This window comes from Penicillium oxalicum, chromosome VIII (assembly GCF_001723175.1).
Source record: "Penicillium oxalicum strain HP7-1 chromosome VIII, whole genome shotgun sequence".
Classification (NCBI taxonomy): Eukaryota; Fungi; Ascomycota; class Eurotiomycetes; order Eurotiales; family Aspergillaceae; genus Penicillium; species Penicillium oxalicum.
Genome location: NC_064657.1, coordinates 144,169 through 166,307, shown reverse-complemented (window position 1 = coordinate 166,307; position 22,139 = coordinate 144,169). Strand labels below are relative to the sequence as shown.

Below are 22,139 nucleotides of genomic sequence, written 5' to 3'. Positions count from 1 at the left end.
ACCGCTATTAGATTAAAGGACAAGAAAAACCCTAGGTCGTGCTAATTATCGGACTTAACGGAGAAAGTCTTAGACTAGGGATTACCTACGAAAGCGGACCCCTACTAATAGTTATTAGAGACTACTTCGAAATTATTAACTTCGACGTAACCCTACTAGGATAGTACGATATTATTTTGGGCGTTCCTTGGTTAAGGAAGTATAACCCCGATATTAACTAGACTAATAACCTACTCTTTAGGTATAACTATCGAGTCACGAGCGAGAAATAGACCGGAAGGAAATAGAATATACTAACGATACTTAGCTATAGGGTAGTAGGTGCTTATAAGAACCCTTACGAAGGCGAACTTAAGAGGAGTTTTGGCTAGGAGGTAGGCCTAATAGAAACACGATCGATACACGAGATATCGCGATAGTTAAGCAAGGAAGCAATATAACCGACTAGGAACTAGAGGAATATATCCTCGTTCACGACGTAGTAATAGCTCTATACGCTACGGAAGCGCTAGAAGAAGAACATAAAATACTAGCGGAATATACGGAATTCTAAGACGTATTTACGCTACTAAGGGATAGTAAGCTACTAGAGTATATCCGTTCGACTATAAGATAAAGATTAAGGACGGCGAGGAACAAAGTTTATACCGATCTACCTACTATCGCAGAAAGAGTTAGCGATACTAGAAGAATATATCAAGGATAACCTTAAGAAGGGGAACATTTAATACTCGAAATCTTTAGCAGGATATCTAATCCTATTTGTACCGAAGAAAGAGGGGAACTTAGAATATACGTTAACTACCGATAGCTTAACGATATTACGATTAAGGACTAGTATCTGTTACCGTTAATTAACGAAATCCAAGATATTATTTAAGGAGCGAAATATTTTAGTAAGTACGATATTACTAACGCGTATAATCGACTCCGAATTAAGGAAGGAGATAAATAGAAGACGGCGTTTAGAACTAAATACGGGTACTACGAGTACAAGGTTATGCTATTTAGTCTTACTAACTTACCCGTATTATTTCAACGGTTTATCTTCTATATTCTACAAGGATACCTCGATAAGTTCGTGATCGTATACCTCGATAATATCCTAGTATTCTCTAAAACCGAGGAAGAATATATCGAGTATAATAGGAAAGTACTATAACGACTTAGGGAAGCAGAGGTAACGCTTAAACTTAAGAAATACGAGTTTTATATCTAACAGACAAGTTTCCTCGGATATACTATTAGCCCTAACGGACTAGGAATAGAACAAGATAAAGTTAAGAGCATACTCGAATAGCTAACGCTAATATGCGTTAAGGACGTATAGAGTTTCTTAGACTTACGAATTACTATCGAAAATTAATACCATAGTACTTAAAGTATATAGTAGGACTATACCGATTTACTAAAAAGGGGATACCGTTCTAGTAGGACGAAGAAGTAGAAAAATTATTTACTGTACTTAAGGGAATATATAATAAAAAGGTAGGAGAAGCGATCCTAGCTATATTTAACTACGATATACTAATTATTATAGAAACCGACGTATCTGATTTCGCGCTTAGAGTATAGCTTATATAACTAGGATAAGACAGTAAGCTTAGACCTATCGCTTTCTAGTCTCGCAAGATAATACCCGCGGAAACTAACTACAACGTACACGATAAGGAACTGCTAGCTATAGTATTAGTATTTTAGATAGAGAGCCTACTTAGAAGGGGCTAAGTATATAGTAATCGTTCGGACAGATTATTACAATCTTACGTACTTTACGACTACGAAGAAACTTATAAGGCGACAAGCTAGATAGGCGGAGACCTTAGCCTAATACGACTTCAAGATCGTATACTATAAAGGGACCGAAAATACGGTCGCGAACACGCTTAGTCGACGACCTAACTATAAACTAGGTACAAGGAGGTAGTACTAGCAATCTTAGCAAAAGATAACGAAGGAAATATTGTCTATAATTACTAGACGCTCGTAGCGACTAGCGAGGTCTAGAACGACGAATAGATCGAAAGGATTCGAGACAGTATACGGACCGACGAATTACTACAAAAGGTTCTAGGCAATAATATAGCCCTAACGAATAATAGCTTAGTCTATATTTATAGACTAGTATACGTTCCTAGAAACCTCTAAATATAGATTATATAGCTATATCACGACGAACTAATACAGGGACACCCTAGTATCGAAAAAACATCGAAAAGATCACGCGAATTACTATATTCCGGTACTATACAGAAAAGTCCGGAGGTATATTTAGTAATATAACTCGTGTTAACGAAACAAGACGTTATAATACGTACTATACAGAGAGATAGAATTAGCCGAAGTACTATAATAACTATAGGAATAGATTATAATAGACTTTATAACGAAGTTACCTATCTCAGAAGGAAATAATATAATAATAGTAGTCGTCGATCGACTAACTAAGTACGCACATATAATACCGATAACAACAGAAACTATCGATACACGATAGATAGCTAACCTACTACTTAAATATATATTTGCTAACTATAGAACACCGAGCAAGATTACCTCGGACAGAGACAAACTTTATATCGAATATATAGTAATTATTAGCAGATTAACTCGGTATTAAGTATAGACTCTCTATCGCGTACTACCCGTAAACTAACGGACAAACCGAAAGAGTTAACCAAACTCTAGAATAATACCTACGACACTACATTAATTACTAATAGGATAACTAGGCAGGATTATTACTAATAGCGTAGTTAGCGTATAATAACGCTATATACGCTACTACTAGAGAAATACTATTCTTCGCTAACTATAGGTTTAATCCTACTATTATTAGGAAAACTATCGGAAAATAGCTACTCGCAGAATCGTCGAGACTACTAGCGACTAGGCTTAAGTAACTATATTTATAACTAACAAGGGATATCGAGTTTCTTAATCTACGTATAAAAAACTACTACGATTAGTCGCGCTAGGAGGCGCCGGACTTTCGAAAGGGGGAGAAAGTTTACCTCTTATAACGCAATATTCGCACTATACGACCTAGCGCAAAGCTTAGCTACCTTAAATTAGGACTATTTAAAATCGAAGCAAAAATAGGACCGCTTAATTACCGATTAAAGCTACCTAATAGTATACGATGTATCTATACTATATTTTATGTCTTATTATTAGAAAAAGCACCTAAGAACGCTAAAATCGCTACTAACGTAGAAATCGGAGAAGAAACTGAAAATAAATATAAGGTCGAAGAAATCCTAGATACTAATAAAATTAGCGGAAAGCCTTACTACTTAGTAAAGTAGAAAGGATACGATACCTCAGAAAATATATAGGAACCTATTAAGAACCTAAGGGGCTGCTACTAGCTAGTTCGACGGTTTTACCGATAGGAGAGGGCGACCCGGTATTCCTAACTAACTAAGAGGAATCTAGGTCAGCCTAAGAAAAGGAAGGATTATTTAATAACTAAGTTAGAGTAGGATCCTCTGACGACGCTATAAGGACTTAGCCGTCGGCTATAGTAGATAAAGGAACCCTAGTCGCACACGGGTACTCTCTATAGCACGCTTATTTTGTTCGGATTCGAGACGCTCTTGTTCGAGCCTCTCTTTTTTAAGGCGTTCGCGCTCTTTAACCTCGCGACGCTCTAACTCTTCTAACTCGGCGACTTCCTTAAAGTCTCGAGCGATAAAATCGCTAGTACGTTTTTGTAACAAACGTTTCTGCTTTAGAGCTAAAGGAGCTTAGCTAGGATAGCCTCCTCCTCCTCCTTAATTTAATTTTAAGACTTAACTAAACGACGCTACTCTATATTAGTAAACGAAGGAGATAGTATTATATACTTTATACTACCGCTAGCGCGTACGTAGTTACTATAGCGATCAGAATAATTAGCGCGAATATATACTCGTTTTAAGCGAACGTAACGTTCGCAAGGAATTATAGATTAAAAACCTTCGTCTTTAATACGACGAGTTAAAGCGTTCTTACGAACAGAAGCCTTAGAAGATATAGTTAGTAGAATAGGCTATAAGAAAAGAAATAGGGAGAAAACAGAAAAATAGCAAATAAACCTAAGAGGATACTAACGCTTAAATCCTTTAAGGATAAAGGACAGGGAAGGAGGGGATAATATTACGGACCTTAAAGAAGCGCGGGGGCCGTAGTTATTTAAGTAACGACTAAGGACTAATTATTCTACGGATACTAGGTAATAGCGTTATTACGTGCGTTTCGGTATACTTAGGCGTGCCCCGAGGGACCCGAGGAGGAGATATTTAGGGTAGGTACTAGAAGTAGCCTATAGCTAACCGATATAAACGATACCCTCTTACTCTATAAGACGGTTAGCGCGACGCAGGAAACGGCCGCTATTTTACTAGCACCGGAATTACACCCTAAGTACGAGTGACTAGTAACTTATCACGTGACTATATCCTATCGGTAATAGGATAGACTTATCGGTAATAAGTCCTAGCGTATCACTAATAAGTCTCGACTTATTAGTAATAGGAAGGACTAGATATATAAGGACACTCTTTTTAGCATTATATTTAGTTCTTCGCGATTAATTGCACATTATTACTTAGTTACTACCTTGAAGCACTTTGCACTCCACGGTTCAACTCTAAGACAAACCTAACCTACAGGTAGGGGATTCACTCAGTAGTAACACTTAGTGATTGACCTACTTGGCGCGCACCTCTGGCACGTCTTGCAAGACACTCGACAGGATCTAACCCGCAGTAAGGCTTTGCGAAGCAACGGTACGATTGAGAGACTAGGTCTTGGGATTGGAAGTTAGGATAGCAGGCAAGTATCGGCCCAGGACGTTCTAACTCACAGTGATCAGTCGGCACCGCGTAACATCCCGTTCTTGTCAATCACGCTTTGTACGGTCGCAAACCAGGCTCGTAGAGCTTTTAGGTCTTCGTTTAATACACGCTAGTAGTCGTATCGTACTAAGAAACGTGTTCGAAGCTTATCGCGACGTTCAACAAACTAAGATAGCCAATTCTTACCAATAGTAGGCGGAGGCTAGCTACCGCGTGCCGCTAGTAGGATATTCGCCATCTCTCCAATAGTAGCAGGTCTAGGCGCTACTCCACGTAGATCCATAGAGATTATCCATTGCGTAAGTATATCCTCTTCTAATTAAGTTAATTTATAGCGATTTAGGCGCTTATCAACGCGTCAATTCGGCCATCGGCGCGTGCTTGTAGTGTAGAGAAGGTATTTCGTATAGCTTCGCTACCGCGCGAAGAGAGTTGATACGGCCATCTTTGATATCGGAAAGGGCTAACAAGACCTTGCCCTCCTAGTTAGCCAACTTCTGCGAGGATTCAGAGCGAATTAGTGGCATAGTAGGTAGCTGAAGTTGGTATGTAGGTAGGAAGACGCGATTTTGGATAGGGTGACCCGCTCAACCGGGTGACCCGGTCATGCGGGAATTACGTTAATGCCGTAGGCACAACTGGCGTACTCCAGTACACTTTCAAGTGTCAACGGGCCCCGTCACGGGAACACAACTTGCGTGAAAAAGACTCCCAACATCTGCCAGTGCTGCGAAAGGTCCCTGAGTCTACAAATTTACATCACAGGCAGACATGGATGGAGTTGATAAATTTTTCGGATGCACTTTAAGTCTGGACGTAGGCCCAAAAACTATAACTAGGCCGCGTTAAACATGCAAGCTTTCTGCAATGCTGTACACCTTGTGTCCATATGTTCGCTGACTTCCCCAAATCCAGTGAAAGTTGCACACGGGTGTAGCAACTGTGATGCAGATACAACTCCAAACATACGAGGCAGACATGTCGAAACGGCTACCCCGAGGTACAAAAGGGCCTGCATGGTAAGACCAGCTAATTGAGAGAAAGAATGGGGAAGAATCGCCGTTGCTGGACACTTTCATATTCGTAGGTAAGCCTTTGACACTGGCCATGGATGAGGGCCCCGTTGTCAATATTTCTCCATGGGAGTCTGTCGATGATAATATCGATACCATCTCCATTCCAAAGATGCCCCTCCCGCGCTGCCGAGTCTACTGCCGAGCCTAAAAAAACGTATAGCGGCGCAGCAGGCGAATATAAAGCTCATACCCAGCCGACCACTTCATGGCTTCGATTCAGAGTGTTGATAACCCCGATCCATGATTGCCGCGACCAGACCTGAAAGACCGAGTGGGCTCCAGCGAGGGACATTGCCAGACTGAGGCACTCTGCATGCTCTTTCAGGTCAGAAACACGCGACCAGACGCTAAATGAAGATCTTGTCCGAATCCTGAAGCTGGATCAAAGGGAAGAGTAAGACTTCCGTAAACTTCAGTAGCACAGTACGAACTGAAGAATCCTACGATCGGCACATCCACGAAACAGACCTCATGCTTCAGATCTCAGACAGATCGAACCCGTCTTCAGCATGGCATAGACCATCAGCTCATCACGGCAGATGGATTGCGGATCCCACAGCCGTGGACCCAAATGAACCAGGACCCCACTCTGTGTGGGTGAATGAACGTGTCCCCAGGGGCAAATCAGACTGTGATAGGCCTATGTCGTATTCGGGGTAGCATTGGCTATGCTCAGCATGCGTTCTCATGGCCACAGGTTTCCCGTCACGATGGTGTACAGCGAGGGAGAATTTCCGACGTCCACAAGGCGCTCATTGGATGTGTCGACGGGAGCTCTGGAGACCACATGGTCCGACAGAGGGAGAACAAGAAAGCATGCTTGTTGATCCCAATATCCAAACACGTCACGCCGGCACGAGATCGACATTTATCACAGCCGCCCGCCGAAGGACCAGCACGCACCGAGTCGACCTGGCACCCGCCAACTGAAGGCGGATTGCATCTCACGAGATCAGAATGGTAATGGCGCATCGCAGTGAATTGTCGCAGACGAAAGCACCCACGACGATGGGCAATCGTAGCAACGAGCCGAGCAAGGTGATTAAGGGCTCTCAAAGAATGAGTCGATGCACTATCATTACCCGCCCTTCCCTCTTACGAGTGAGACATGGTGGCATGGGCATCATTCACAGAACGTGGACTCGGGTCCTTGGGTGCACGAGGCGGACGGCAGAATCGACGGCTCAGTGGAGTCAGGAGCGTCGATGGAACCGCCGAGTCTGACCGACTGGCGAGTCGTACCCCCCTAAAGAGAGACGACAGCACCCGAACTCCACTTCTCTTGCGCCTCCGCCCCCCTGAACCAGTTGGACAACGCTGCCCAGTTCGATCGACATCTTGCTTACCCCTGGACACGGCACAGAATATGCAGGCAAAGATCGAGGATGTTCAAAGGACGACTGGCTTTGTCCTACACTTCATGAATACCCCCCCCGTCGGAGATGGTGGTACGACTTTGGAAAAAAGAAGTGGTTGGACGGCCAGAGCGGCATAACCAGAATAACTGCAGTGGGCACACTCGTACGTCCAGCTTCCTCCGGATGCAATGGAAGAAGATAGAATTCTGTCAAGCCACCGAATGCATGAGCTTCCACAAATCCAGACCGCTTGTTGCTTCATCGTGATGGTCTACCATTTTCCGACCGACAACTGTCATAGAGGAACATGGTCCCGGTCTCTTATGGTGGTGCCTGGGCAACCCGCGCACTGGGCATTGAATGGATAACCCCCTGAACCGTAGAACTTCTCTCCATGGAATCGACTGACGAATCCCACATCCGCACCGGAGACGCTACGCGCTAGCGGCGCTGCATGGTGCTCGGACGCCTTCTCAATGAGGCTTCGCGTGGATTGAAGTTTGGGGCGATTGACCCGTGAGACATGCCCGCAATCGACCAATTCAGGTCCTGTGTTCCTATGGGAAACACTGAGAGACTCGCAGGCCAGCCTCAGATGCACCATTCTTCGACTTCTCGAAAGCATCGTTTTTAGCTCTCGTCTCCCTCCGCCCCCCCCCCCTTTTGCCCCATCCCCCCCGAACAACAACCTCTTCCGGGCTGCGGTATTCCATTCCATCGTCTGACACATCATCCTACGTTAAGCCTACAAGCTCGTCTGGTGCCTATCAAGCTCATCCGATTCTCTTCCAGCCTCAAATCTCTCCGCAGTCGAGTGGACGGGCAGCTCGGCGTTGAGTCAAAGGGCCCGTCCGCCCTATGCCATTTCAATGACATATTTCACGGGTTCGATCCTCTGAAACCGCCAGCAGAAATGACGTCGATGGATCTGGGCTTCTTGCCCATGATTAAGTGTTCGAATTGCGGACGGAATGTTGAGATTTCCTCGATGGGAGACCATGTCTGCGCCCCGGTCGACCAGAAGTCGCCGGCGACAGCCCCATCGTCGTCCAGCCTGTCGAGCCGGGAGACCTCCAATGCCACATCGAATGCGACTACACCTCCCTCTCCCCCGCCGTCAGCGGGTCTCGACGCTCCGCACCACTTGAAGGTGGCGCTGAGCAGTAGATCTAGCCGATCTGGAGCACCCCCTCGCATCGATCCGTCGATCGCAAGTGCGTCTCCCCTCTGCTGTGAAGATAAAATAAACCAACGTCTAGAGCGATGGTGACTTCGTCGACGGACGAGTACTGACATTTTGCTCCCCCCTCTCAGATCGCGCTTTTCTCCAACCTGCTCTCATTACGCCTGGCAGTAGTACCGAATTACATCTCCAATCACCTTCATCTGTTCACGCCGCTCCCCGATCACCCATGTCTCAGCCAGCACAGTTGAACACTCGATCATCCCCCAAGGACGAGTCAGTGCTGGATCGCGACACTGTCTTTTCTTTTCCAATGCCTGGTAGTCGGCCTCCAGCTCTCGTTGGGACGCCTTCTTTGAAAATGGAGCTGTCGCTTCAGTCGTCAACTCGGTTTGCCTCCGCCCCTTCTCCGCGACCCGGTTTAAATACAGTTCCGGAGAACATTCAGCTTCCACCTAGTCCTCTACCACCCCGTGTGGAAATGGCGCACACGGTCCACAATGGAAGAGAGTCTATTGTGAGTCAAAGTAGCTATCGGAGCTCTCTGGCTAGTACACGTCATGAAGGGTCGACCACAAGATCATCTATTTCACGCTCATCGACTCAAAGCATTTCCCGAGGCTTGCGCTCGTTCATGGACACTCCGCCCCTTCCACCAGCCCCCCTTCGCACACCCAATCAAGCATCCTGTACGAGGGAATCCACACCGGATCTAACCCTCACTCCCAGCGCTCGTCCTGAACGTGGAAATTCCTACAGTGGATTCGACTTTGGGATTGACTCCGGGGCAGCACAGTCAAGCGCGCATAGCTCCCCGCAGAACGATTCTGCTTGGCCACATTCGATGGATCATGATCATCAGCCCAAGTCTTTGTCATCTTATAACGGCGCGGAGCATTTGCACCCTGCAGATGCAAAAGCTGATGGGGATGACTATGCCACACGCAAGGCATCTGATGCGACTAGTGAAAGCGCCACATCGATTACCAATTTTGCACGTGCTTTAGGTTTCAGTAAGCAGCAGGACGATATGCAAGATGAGTCTACTGCCTCGGAGTATGAATCCTCTGGAGCGCGCACAGGAAGTTCGAGTGGAAGCTCCATGTCCAGTCTACCGTCCGATTCAAGTTTAGGTCGTGATAAAACCCCAGACCCTTTCAACCTCGGATGCTTGGTGGAGGAACTCCCTGCGCAAACTCGCCAGACCATCGTGGAAATGCCGGACCGTCCCCGAAACACCTTGGATGAGATCCCTCGTATCCCCGCTGTATTTTTCAGCCCCGATTCACCTACCGATCCTGCGATCGGTCAAGGCAGTCTCTCGCTGATTGCCGAGAAGGGCGAAGGGTCGGTTTGGTTGAAGCAGCAGGAGCAAGAATACTTGGGGGAACCGCCGTCGCCATCCGCGTTGCACGCCCCACCATTTCCTCCACCCTCACAAACAACAGAATCACCTCGAACATCGCCCTTGGCTGATTCGTCACTTCCATCAGAGGAAAAGCCGACAACTCCACAACAACAGCTTCACGCACCCACACCTTATTCTCGGCCAATACAAAGATCCTCCACGGAACCGATGACCCGCCCTTCAAGTCGACCCGGAGCCCGCCCTAAAGGCAATTGTAAGGGCTGCGGCGAGCCAATCACTGGAAAATCGATCTCCTCCTCGGATGGTCGCCTGACCGGACGATACCACCGTGGATGCTTTGTCTGCTTCGATTGCCATTCACCCTTTCCATCTGCGGACTTCTACGTCTTGGACAATCGGCCTTATTGTGCTCAGCACTACCACGAGCGGAATGGGTCCCTTTGTTCCACTTGTCGCCACGGCATTGAAGGGCAATATCTGGAGACTGTCGAGCACAATGGCAGCCGCCCCGAACGACGGCGATTCCACCCTGAGTGTCTTCAATGCCGAACCTGCCGTGTCCTGCTCAAGGGCGACTATTTCGAATGGAACGGCGACGTGTTCTGCGAACAAGACGCTCGACGCGCCGCCAATGCCTACTATCGTCCCCCACCCGGACATCCAGTATCGATTGGACCACCAAAAGTTGGACCCGCTGGGGCTTCCAGCTCATTACGACCCCCAGGACCCCCTGGTCCCGGTGGCCATCGTCGACCACCCGGCGGCCCTCCGCCTCCTTCATCTATTCAAGGGCGTCCGTATCCTCCTCCCCCAGCCGGATACCGTCCTCCTCCGTCACCATTACCGAGCAACGGAGGGCTGCGACCTGGTCCTCGTTATCCTTCCGGCGGCGCCAGACGATTCCCTGAAAGACGAACCACCAGACTTATGATGACCTAAACGAAGAACCACGCGCAGCCGGATTTTTTTCCATCACGATCACTCTCCTATTTCAGCGACAAGTTATTGCACTTTAATTTCGGTGAAGCCACCCGACTCAATGTGCTATTCACCTCCGGTGTTTTCTCAAGACGCCGTCTTCCGCCATTCAGTTGATAGATTACTTTATACCCCTCCATACATGGTGTTATCTGTTCTCAATTTCTTTTCGAAGATAGCGTTTTTCTCTTCGTGACTTGTGCTTGAAACCTCTCAGTCAGTAATTATTTCATCATTTTTGGGGCTTGGCGTTTCGACGCAGAACCTCGGAAAGAACCTTCGTTTGTCGCATTACAATCAAGTGTTGTTGCACTCTAACAATTTCGCCTCGCTAATGTTCTAGTTTCATGACGACGGTACATGTGGTTATTCTTCAAAAGCAACATTCGCAAGCGTGAGAATGATTAATGCGTTACCATAGGTACTGGGTAGTTGGATGTCGGTGTTTGCAAGAAAAAAAAAGTACTGTAGTGCTTCGAAGCACCCACCTTAGTAGAAATGAGTGGGATTTGATGCACTTGATTTCCCTTGATGCTGCCGACCTAGGCCGATACTATATCCTAAGCCCCTTTTTACACATAGAATATAAGGACTTGTGAAATCGACGCCGAAAATGACAGCCCCTGGCGCCAGAAACGGTCGCCTTTCCGCCCGTAACTTCCCTAATCATTATTCTGCGCCCGCCAAGCCTTGTTAGTTATTGTCCGGGCCTTGTCCTTTTGCTAGACCTCGATAAGTTCTTCGCGTTGCGTTTCTACTCACGATCACAACGACGCCAAAAATGGCTCCCCTTTATAGTAAGCAGACTATCCTTTGCCTATCCCGGTCGCAGATTTATAAGATACTTTCTCTCCCTCCTCTTAGTATCCTTCTACTATCACTATCTCTCTCCTTATCGTTCTCTAACCCCTAAGATTAACTATAGCGCGATTATTTCCTATAGCCTTTACGCAAAGCATCCGCTCATCGCACACACGTTACACACTGAGGGATCCGGACCAACCTGGTGCTCTCTCGTCTTTCACCAGGCAGCAAGCAGACAATGATGAACGGATAATTAGTTGATGCGGACCAGGGTAGTCCAGGGTTCGACTAGCTGCAGGCGCTGGGGTGACGATGAGGAAGCGACCCTTTGGAAGTCAAGTCAAACCAAGCGTGTCACTTGCAGAAGAGCTTCCGACCAAGTTCATCACATGATCCAGGTTCAAAGCTGGGGGATCCACGAAGGATGGAAAACCTTCCGGTCAAAGTCAACGAGCATCGAGTGACTACGATTTCTCCCCATCCAGTCCCGCTCGCTCCCGCCTCCACAAAGATACATCCACAAGCCCATCCGCATCCCTACCCCGGTCTTACTGCAGAGGAATTTCCGATTTTATCACCCAACAACTGCCAAGCATGTGTGCGCAAAAAAGTCAAATGCAATCGCACCGTGCCTAGGTGTGCCAGCTGCGCCAAAACCAATCTCGAATGTGCGTATCAGCCGCGACCACCGCGGCGAAAACGAAAGCGCAGCCAGAGCGGCAATGACATCCACGAACGTTTAGCCCGTTACGAGCGCATCCTGTACGACCACAATCTCCTTCCAGCCGCCGGCGGACCTATCATCAAAGATTCAAGCTCTTCCGAGATTTCAGCGGGTCGCACACAGCCGCAGACTCCTCATTCCGCAGATACCCAGGCTAACCATCCCACCGGCGATCCAGTTCCTCCAGATAGCAATCCTCGGTACATTGACAGCGTGCTGCTACTCGACGCGGGCGAGGGCGATCTCTGTGAACTGGCTGATTGCGATCAAGAGGAAAGCGATGGGGATGGGCCCAATGATGAGGAGCCCAGTCCAGCCGCTGCGCTTGATGTCCTCGCCGCACAATCGATTGCCGGCGCAATCCTCGGGAGCACAACGAGTTTGACAAAGTTACATCCGAGCCATGGCCATGCAATGAAGCTCTGGCATATTTATGTAGAGAATGTGGAACCGCTCTGCAAAGTACTCCATGTGCCCACGATTGCCAAAATGGTGGCCACCATCTCCAAGAGCCCGGGGGTCGCGTCCAAGAACGACGAGTGCGTGCTCTTTGTCATCTACTATTTCGCCGTCTTTTCCCTGTCAAACGAGGATTGTCTACGAGAGTTCGGTGATGCAAGGACCAGTCTGGTTGAAAAGTATCGGACTGCTGTGACCAAGGCACTCGTCAACGCATCGTGGCTCAAGACCACAGCCATGCCTGTGTTGCAAGCTTTCACGCTTTTCCTCATTGCTTTACGTACCCAAATTGGGTCACACACATTCTGGATCCTGACAGGAATTGCTATTCGCATGGCTCAACGGATAGGTCTGCACAATGACAGAGAAAGCCAGGGGCTGTCGCCGTTCTTGGTACAGATGCGCCGTCGACTCTTCTGGCAAATAGTCCCCTTAGATAGCTATGCTGGTCAAACTTCGGGCACTGGTATTTCAGTTTCCCCTGAGACATGGGATACCAAGCAACCTTTGAACATCGATGACGACCAGATCTTTCCTGGGATGACCGAGGTGCCTTCTGAGCAGCGAGGGGCGTCTGAGATGATCTTCTGCTTATCCCGCATGGAACTATCAAATTTCTACAATAGGACCGGGGTGAAGCTGATGGACAAGGGAGGGATGGTCCAAATGAAGAACCGCGAGGAAATTGAACGTCTCATCGATGAAGTGGAAGATCGAATTGAGCTGAAATACCTACGGTACTGTGACATTTTGAATCCTTTACACCTCGTCACTACTGGCATGACGAGATCTGCGGTCAATGCCGCTCGATTGCGAGCCCGCATGCCGCTTCTGATGCAGGAAAGCACCAGCGACGAGGAGCGAAGAAAAACTTGCATACTCGCCAACAAAGTTCTGGACACGATTAGTGCCATGTTGAGCAATCCCGCCCTACAGAAGTTTCGATGGCAGATTCAAGCATTCTTTTTGTGGGACTCGTTGCTCTGTTTACTTAGGTGTATTTCCAAGGTTGGGTTTTATTCGCCCCCAGAGCTTGATTCCGCCTGGAAGCGGGTCTTCGAGGTTTATGCAAATCACGAGACATTACTGTTGGGCCGAAGAAATTTGTTCTTGACAATTGGCAAGATCACCCTCGATGCCTGGCAGCTCAATCCGTCGGGCAATGCCAGCCCTGAGCCGTCTTTCATCACCTCACTCCGCGCTCAACGCGAGCCCAAGGGTACTGACCGGCGAGATGGCAGTGTGTCCTCGACAGAACATGCGACGGATGGTGCTTTCTTCTTCGATGAGCTATTTGGCGACATGAATAACCATGGCCCTAGTATGAGTAACGCCTTTGAGGGTGACTCGTCTTCTGATTGGTTGTTCTGGGACCAGATGTATGGTGGGACCAGTCTGACATGAGAAACAGAAGTCTGCACGTCTCACGGACTTTGTTCTGGCCAGGCATGCCTCTCGGGTTTTGAAGGGCTTGCAGATGGATACAACAGTCACGTCTGCCCTTGTGTAAATACTGCCTAGACTATCGTGGCGCATGAGCCGAGCACAATTTGTCCTTTCCAGTGTCAGTGTATTTTTCCATCCTCGCTATGCCCGAGACCCATGCTTCACGTCCCGTTCTCCTCATTGGCGCAGGCCTCTCAGGCCTTGCTCTGGGGCGGCTTCTAACGAACAACGGAATTTCAAACGTTGTGTTCGAGTCCTCTCTATCAGAACGGAAGCAAGGGTTTGCAATTTCTCTGCACGATTGGGGCTATTCTCCACTCCTCGAGGTTCTCGGCGAAGTCTCTCTGCAAAGCTTGACCAAGGCGGCTGCCCCAGACCGCTCGATTTGGGGCTCCGGGTGGGTAGGTCTAGCAATGCGTGACAATTCGACAGGTCAGGTGCTCGTTGAACCGGACGAGGATGCTCGGCCAGCAGTCATAAGAGCGAATCGCAACGCACTGAGGGCCGATCTTCGGTGGAGAGGGAGGCAGTCACGCACTTGTGGATAGCACGGAGCTGGCAGAAGCCATGGCGAAACAGACTTCTGTAGATCGTGCAGTAGAGGCGTACTATGAAGTGGCAGCACGTCGCTGTCAAGAAGCTGTGCGCCGGTCACGATCACGATTCTACGTGCTGCATCGACCCATATCAGAATGGCGAGACATTGCAGAGAAGCGGCGGATCAAGGCGCTCGAAAACCGTCAGACAGAATTAGCAAACCAGTATTGAGAATCCACACTCTGGGTGATCAAGCCCTGAAACAGTACATTCATGATACACAATCATTTCCTCACACCGATCGTCGTGGTATTAATGTGCTACCAGTTCGAACCATCGCCGTCCGCTGGCCTGGTTCATTTCAAAGCCAACCCTGCGGTCCCCAGCGAGCTTCCACAAAACCTGCGACAAAAATGGCACGATTGCGTTTTCAATCAGCCCCCCAGGCAGCTCACCATATATAGCTCAACCGATCTCTGGAATGGTCACGCCAGCCCGTCCTCCCGAAGACCTCATTCCTGCCGCTAGGACGACAATGGCTTGGTCAACTCGCGCCTCGTTGTGATGAGCTTATGTCTGCATCTTGGCTAGCAGATTTTCAATGACGGCGCCATGAGCTGGGTATCCCGTTGTGCAGTCCTGCGCTACCATATGCTCGAGACTAGCCATATACGCAGCCAAGTCTGGCACCACTGCAAAGCCATGGCCGAGTACATTGTCACCCGTGAAAAGCGCATTTTCCTCGTCGAGCAAGAAACACATGTGGTCTATCGCGTGGCTAGGCGTGAAGATGGCACGCACCGTTGCACCCTCAACCGTGAAACGCTGGCCGTCCGCCTGCATCGAAGGTCATGTGAGTCTATAGAGCGTATCCGGCCATGCAAGCCGAATCAGCTGATGGCAAGGGTGTTCTCTCACTGCGAAAACCAAAGGCAGCCGACCCAGGCTCACTCCATTCATTTTTTTGGCTCATCGTTGCGGAAGGGGACCTCTGAAGTGACGTCTTGAAAAAAGCCGAAGAATACTTCGACAGGCTAGTCTGTAGAGTTAATAACTAGAGCCTCTCAATTTCGGGGTTGGCTAAATACTGACTGGGCTGTCCTCTACCGTGCGTGGCCTTGTGTCGCCTCGGATTTTGACAATTTTCCAACCAAAATCCGACTGCCCATCCCCTGTGGTAAGGCCATTCTGAGCAAAATTCCACACTGAAGGGCAACTATGATCCACAAATAACATGAAGTTATGTCGCGAATAGAAAGGTCGGCTCTACTTCTGAGGACTGGGAGTTAAAGCAACGATAAGAGAAGAAGATATTTTGCCGAGAGTAAGGGACTGAGAAGCTTCTCCAAGTCTTATGTATTGCATGCCATTTTGCTCTCATTAGTCTTGAATTTACCTTCCCTGCTTTTGGTCTCAATACGTCAAAAGCCCTGGTGAAGCCCACCGCTCGAGCAGCCCCCGGCCCCGGTGTTGCTGGCCGCCTTGCACCGGATACCGGACGCTCGGTGCAAGGCCTACAGACTTGCCGGGTTCTAAGACGCCTGGAGCAGAACCTGGTCACAAAATGCGGCCACCGGATACGTCAGCTTCATTGCGGTGGGGACCTGCTTTGATCCCGCAATAAAGAGGCGCAATCCTCGTCTCCCGCCAGCATAAGCAGAAGCTCGCCTTTTAACTGCTTTTCGCCCAGCTTTTCTAAGTAGTATTCATGCGGTGTAGCTGACAGTCAACGAAGTTCTCAAGTCTTCATTCTGTTTAAATCTTTGATCAAGTATTGTAAAGCTCTTCCAATTGCCGAGGAATTTGTATCTTTTCATTAGATCTGCAGTCGCCGATCGATTCGCGGCGTACGTATTTTGGTCACTTCCAGACAGTAGGTCTGAAAGTTCGGTTTAGGAGAAAAGATGGAGTCGGCCGCTCTCGCTCAACTGGGTCTGGAAATACGTAGACGGGATGCAGGAAGAACCAATGGAACACATTCCAGGTGCCAACCCTGGTATTCGTACATTTAATTTCCAGGGCCGGGTAAAGGTTTGAACCGAAAATTTAAGCCTTCTTCTAGTTGTTCATCTTACCCGTTCGTGAATTAAAGAAGGTAATCCGCAAATTTCAGCAAAGAAGTCCGTGCTCTTCTTCTTCTTCTTCTTTGTACATATGACGCTGACCTCCAAGAAAAACATGACAAGATATTCTTTCTCTGGATAGTGGAACGCGCCCAGGGTTCTCTAAGCATCGTTCTATTAATTCTAGCAATCGGAAGAGCTATTAGGTAGCTGGAATCAGGCTGCGCGCTAAACCCAGCCAAGGAGAGAATTTCTAGTTTAGTGACGAGTACGAATTTGCTAATGATACAGATTCACCAAAATGCAGCGAGCTCCCGTCCACACATTGATACATCCAACATTGAATTGCAGAAGAAGCGAAGCGCAGGTTCTCTCACCGGATGATGTCTCACTTGTTTTTGTCTCTTCTTTCCCGCAGGCAGTCCACTCATCCAGAGGAATATTTGGACATCTCGCGCAGTTTGGGGCCGAACCGCCAAAAGAACAGTGGGGAGCCCCAGCCGAAGAACATGGTGATAAACGCAAGCACGCTAGTGCCCCATCCATATTCAAGGCTCTTGTACATGTACGGTGCAAACAGTGGAAAGCCGAACCCACAAAAGCTTCGTAGAACAGCACATGCCGCCATGGCACTGGCGGCATAGGTCTGGTAGCTGTCGACAATGTACGTCTGCATCCCTTGAAGACAAGAAATTGTACCCATTGTGAAGATCAGTGCACCAAGGTTGGGCATGATCCAATGAGTGTGTCCAATGCTCCAACCATACCAGAAAAGCCCAATCGTGCTGATGACAGAGCCCACGGCTAGCGACGGCATTCGAAACTCGGGTCTACCGACATCATTGTTTCGAACTTTCAGACTCTTGTAGATGCGGTCAACGAGCTTCAGATTGAAGAACAGCCCAGCGAAAGACCCGATGGCAATGGACAGAGAGTTGAGACCACCAATGCCAGGGCTCTCATGGTAGACAGCCGTCCATATCTCGGGGAAGGTGGCAAACAGAAGGTATGCCACACCGAAGAGATAGGCCATGTAGAGTGCCATACAAAAGACGATAGGTTGCGTGGTGAACATCCGTACTGGTCGCTCAAATGCATGAAGAAGCTTATACCTCAGAGTTTCAACCTTGTCTGCAGTATGGAGGTCCTCGTTTCCAGTTTGTTTGACGAGGAAATCGCGCCGCTTTCGCAGCAGTGTACCGGAATGACACTCTTTTAACCAAATGAATCCAACAGCCTGCACGGCAACGGCAGCAGCAGACGTGGCCCAAAATACCCACCGCCAATTCGAGTATTCTGCGACGAAACCTCCAGAGATGGGTCCGACAACAGGTCCCAGAAGTGGTCCGAGAGTGTAGACACCCATAGCCTTCCCACGTTCCTCCGCGGACCACATATCACTACGATCCAACTGAGCCTCAGGATAACACAGGTCATTGTTGATGGTACTCACCTGATGGCTCCACCACCAATTGCTAAAGGTGCACTACCTCCAATACCAGCGAGAAAGCGGAATGCGAAAAGCTGAGACTTTGTCGTGGCGAAGCCACACCCCAGGTTCCATGCGAGATACCACACATTGCTGACTTGGAGTAACCGGACTCGACCGTAGAGCTCCGATGCGGGCCCAAAGAAAATTGGGCCAATAGCGTACGCAAGAATGAAAATACTCAAGGACAGGTAGGTTTCAATACCCGAGCTCATACCCAAGGACTTGGCGAGATCTTCCAGGGCGGGCGCGATCATCGACGACGACACGGGCGATATGAAGACGAACAGTGAGATTGCACAAGTATTCTTCCACTTCAACCCTTTTGGCCAGTTCTTGGGATTCTCTGGGTCGTCGTGTCCATTCCACGTAACGAGTGTCGGATCTTTGTTTTCTTCGGCGCCGGTAGAGGGCTTGTGAGTGTCGGTGCGTTTGGGGCCCGCTTCAAGGTCACTTTTGTCTTCAGGGACTGTTGTGGACAGCTCCGACACGGCTGGCTGTTTTTCGCTCATCTTGCGTATTTCGAAGACTGTAAGCACTTTCAGCTTACAATTTAGTAACGGAATGCTTTTTCATGCAAAGACTTGGCTTCGCGACCACGTTGTTTGGCTATATACCCAGCTCAAGTACAGTCCGCGGCCAATTGCGAGCCCGGCTTTTGTTTCGGCCCCGGACTGGGCGCCAAGGCCCGATGAACAAGCCAATAGGAGCAAGCTGTGATTCGGGCCCGGAGTAGGCCCGACGAACTATAGAGCGCGGGACTGTCGCGTCATCACGCACGCATGAAGATTACCAACCGATGAGGTTGTCCGAACAGCCCGAATGGGAACTGCTCCTAACTGAACACCCACTGTTCCGAAGGAAAGGAAAGTTTTGAGATGAACTGGAATATATCTCGTCGTTCCTCTTCAATGCATTTAATGTTGAGTATTTGCTTTTCCACATCAGCTATTGAGATGAGAAAGTCTCGGCATTCTACCATGCGGCAAACTCCAAGTCGATATGTGGATTCATCTAGTTCAATGCTTTGACCTAGGTTTTGATAGCAGAAGAAAAGATACATGCTTCCTCATTCATTTTTAAATCAAGCTGACCGGGAATATCGCTTCAATGTAGCAACCATACGAGCTTTGACGTGCAAATCATGAGTTCTCCCAGCCTAGGCTTGAACCTCATCGCATGACTGCCACCCTTTTCCATGGGCAGTCTCTAGTACATGACTGATAGACCAGTATGCCATGCAGCTACTATAGGCTTTGCAAAACCTAACACGACCACCTACGTATAAATATGAGTCCGAGTGTTTGGACATGCTCATCATGGAAGTATTGTCAGATACATCTTCATCTGTCTACTTGACGGCCTGGGCCAAAAAAACAAATAGATAGCTCCAGGTGCAAATGACAATATTTTGGTTCTATCTAGCTCGTGATGGCTCCTCCATTCTAGCTGCTAAAGTATGACATGTTTACCTGATAAAAAGCCAACCGTGGAATGTAGGACCAAGAGTGAAGCTGTGACCATACAAATTGGATTGCAATTATTGAGGTCGCTGCTCAATGGGAACTGAAGATGATCTGTCCATGTTGGTTCTATCTGCTGCCCTTTGCCTAAACGGAAGAAAGCCGACACCCGATCAGCGTCTCGCGCCTTCCTTTTACGCCGTTCCTTCCATCAGTAAAGGCACTCGACATTTTCAATGGTGTACTCATAATTACTCGTAGTTTAATTAAGTGACTCACTTGACTCTCACTTGCAACTTCTTCATCTCTCGACTCTGGCCATCTTCATCTTCCATTTGAGTCAAACTTCCATTGACTCTCATTGTTTCCTCCTTGCCCTTCTCTTCAGTTTGAAGCTCACACCTGAAGTTATCGAGAAAATGTCCGCTCCAACTCAGGCAAGCAAAGCCTCCCAACATCCCCCTCTTCGTCAAGTCGGGCAAAGCACTGCCCAGCCCGTGCCCCAAGACCCGAATCAGTTCAAGATTCCTGAGATTCCTGAACGCACGTTGTTGGCGCTCACTCCGAGCAACTTGCGAAAATTGCAACAGGCTCGAGGTAGATGTGCTAAGGCATCATCTCAGATGCCGGCCAAAACCACAGACTCTCTCGAATCGAACGCCTCAGGCTTCTTAGAGGCCAAGATCGAACAGTTGACAGAGTTCAGGGACTACCTCGAACTTGTCAAGTGTGGAATCCTTGAAGGGAATGATCAGCAGCCGCTTTCGAACGAAGAACTCCAGTCGCACATGGCACCAGTTGTGACAAAGCTCGCAACAACAACCGCCACGCTGCAAGTCTTGAAGAGTCAGAAAAGGCATCTCGCCCATGACCTTGAGGAGGAGACTACCGCTTTTCGACGCCAGAAGACCGGAAGAGAGCTGCAGGACTTAACCGAGCGCGCCTACGTCCAGGCAATTATCGACCGCGTGATGAGGGCCACTGCAAAACAGGCCGCGACCCCCTTCAAAGCGAAAAGGTTCAAGGAGGATGTCAATGAAATCTACGGCATCATCGATCGACGCCCGATCAGAGCATACAACTGGTGCCATGTGCTTGGAATTTGGAGAGACGCCGTAATGATCAAGGCTGCACGTATTGTGCCCAAAAGCCTCAATATTGGCGAACTCGGCCATATTTTTGGTGACTCCAACGATGTCATTTCCGACCCCCTCAACGGTCAGTTCCATCTTTTTCTAGCGGCAAAGGTATCATACTCACATGTTGTTCGTCTTCTAGCCATAAGCCTCCACAAAAACATTGAGCGTCATCTTGACCAAGGTACCATCGTGATTGTTCCCGCGCCTGGAGATTTCACAGTGCCGACGAAATGGCGATGCTTGGTTCTGGACCGATCAAAGGGCATGGACATTATCTGCTTGCGCACGGATGTGAAGGACATGGACAGGACTTCTGGCCGTGGTGATCAGTTCGTCAGAGTCAAGGTCAGTCTAGATATATTCAATCAGCCCTCCATGCCCTCTCAATACCAGCAAGGCTTTTACTCACACCTCTCAGGACCTACATGACCTCCCTCTGACGTTCTTAAACGACAACCGACCCCGACGCAGGTATCTGTATCTCCGCTTCATCATATCCTACCTGAACGCGAAGAGGCAAAATATGGCGGACTTGTCGGTTCCCTTGGAGACAAAGCAATTCTGGCCTTCACCCGGCGGATATCTCCATGAAACCACATTGAAGATCATGGCAAGGTCTGTGTCCGGATGTGAGTTGCCGCCCCCGCTCGTCTCTGGACAAACATTCGAGCCTAGCGACAATCTCTCCCAGGACAATGATGCTGGCAATACGCTCGCTGCGGCTATCATCAAGCCGGCACTCTTCTCCACACGGGCATCGGGTAAACCAAGCTCAAAGTTGAGAAAATTGCTACTCGAGACTTTGCATTTCTCTAACCATGAAACAGACCCGGAGGAAGAGTTGGAAGACGCTGATGTGTAACCTTGTTTGTGGTATGAGTTGATGTCGCTCTACAAAATCGCGGGCGCTTCACCCCAATGAGTTGCAACACTTCTGTATTATTATACTGATCAAGCCTGTAGAAATTAGCTGGCAACTTTTAGCTTCATATTCATTATGAATTCGTTTTCAATAGTTCAGTCTCTGGTACGACGTTATGGCGTCCTGACAGTAGCCAAACCAACACGAGGCATGAAGAACAGTGTCGTCGTTCTGTCTTCACTTTCAGGCGTGTCAAAATTCCATTTTCGGATCAACCTAATCAAGACCATGCAGTCACGGTGGGCGTTATTTAACAAACAACTCGACCTAAGGCTTTGCCTGTTCCAA

At 48.4% G+C, this 22,139-nt stretch overlaps 6 protein-coding genes across 6 annotated transcripts; 4 read left to right on the top strand and 2 right to left on the bottom strand.

The window, feature by feature from the left end:
• Positions 1-8,188: 8,188 nt before the first annotated feature.
• POX_h09429 (uncharacterized protein) lies at positions 8,189-10,758 on the top strand (the record flags this gene model as incomplete). The annotated part of the gene is made up of 3 exons (XM_050118183.1): positions 8,189-8,489; positions 8,590-10,269; positions 10,331-10,758. 3 exons carry the CDS (start codon positions 8,189-8,191, stop codon positions 10,756-10,758), a joined length of 2,409 nt encoding a protein of 802 aa, XP_049964970.1.
• A 1,275-nt stretch (positions 10,759-12,033) lies between these two features.
• Positions 12,034-14,196, top strand: POX_h09428 (Transcription factor vrtR1; the record flags this gene model as incomplete). The annotated part of the gene is made up of 1 exon (XM_050118182.1): positions 12,034-14,196. One exon carries the CDS (start codon positions 12,034-12,036, stop codon positions 14,194-14,196), a length of 2,163 nt encoding a protein of 720 aa, XP_049964969.1.
• Positions 14,197-14,381: 185 nt separating this feature from the next.
• On the top strand, positions 14,382-15,006 carry POX_h09427 (FAD-dependent monooxygenase nscC; the record flags this gene model as incomplete). The annotated part of the gene is made up of 2 exons (XM_050118181.1): positions 14,382-14,635; positions 14,787-15,006. The coding sequence occupies 2 exons, from the start codon at positions 14,382-14,384 to the stop codon at positions 15,004-15,006; spliced, it is 474 nt and encodes a 157-aa protein (XP_049964968.1).
• Positions 15,007-15,345: 339 nt separating this feature from the next.
• Positions 15,346-15,735, bottom strand: POX_h09426 (uncharacterized protein; the record flags this gene model as incomplete). The annotated part of the gene is made up of 2 exons (XM_050118180.1): positions 15,346-15,612; positions 15,694-15,735. 2 exons carry the CDS (start codon positions 15,733-15,735, stop codon positions 15,346-15,348), a joined length of 309 nt encoding a protein of 102 aa, XP_049964967.1.
• A 1,530-nt stretch (positions 15,736-17,265) lies between these two features.
• POX_h09425 (Efflux pump vrtL) lies at positions 17,266-18,839 on the bottom strand (the record flags this gene model as incomplete). The annotated part of the gene is made up of 2 exons (XM_050118179.1): positions 17,266-18,238; positions 18,292-18,839. The coding sequence occupies 2 exons, from the start codon at positions 18,837-18,839 to the stop codon at positions 17,266-17,268; spliced, it is 1,521 nt and encodes a 506-aa protein (XP_049964966.1).
• Positions 18,840-20,209: 1,370 nt separating this feature from the next.
• Positions 20,210-21,791, top strand: POX_h09424 (uncharacterized protein; the record flags this gene model as incomplete). The annotated part of the gene is made up of 4 exons (XM_050118178.1): positions 20,210-21,008; positions 21,069-21,274; positions 21,348-21,690; positions 21,757-21,791. The coding sequence occupies 4 exons, from the start codon at positions 20,210-20,212 to the stop codon at positions 21,789-21,791; spliced, it is 1,383 nt and encodes a 460-aa protein (XP_049964965.1).
• Between the last annotated feature and the right edge of the window lie 348 nt (positions 21,792-22,139).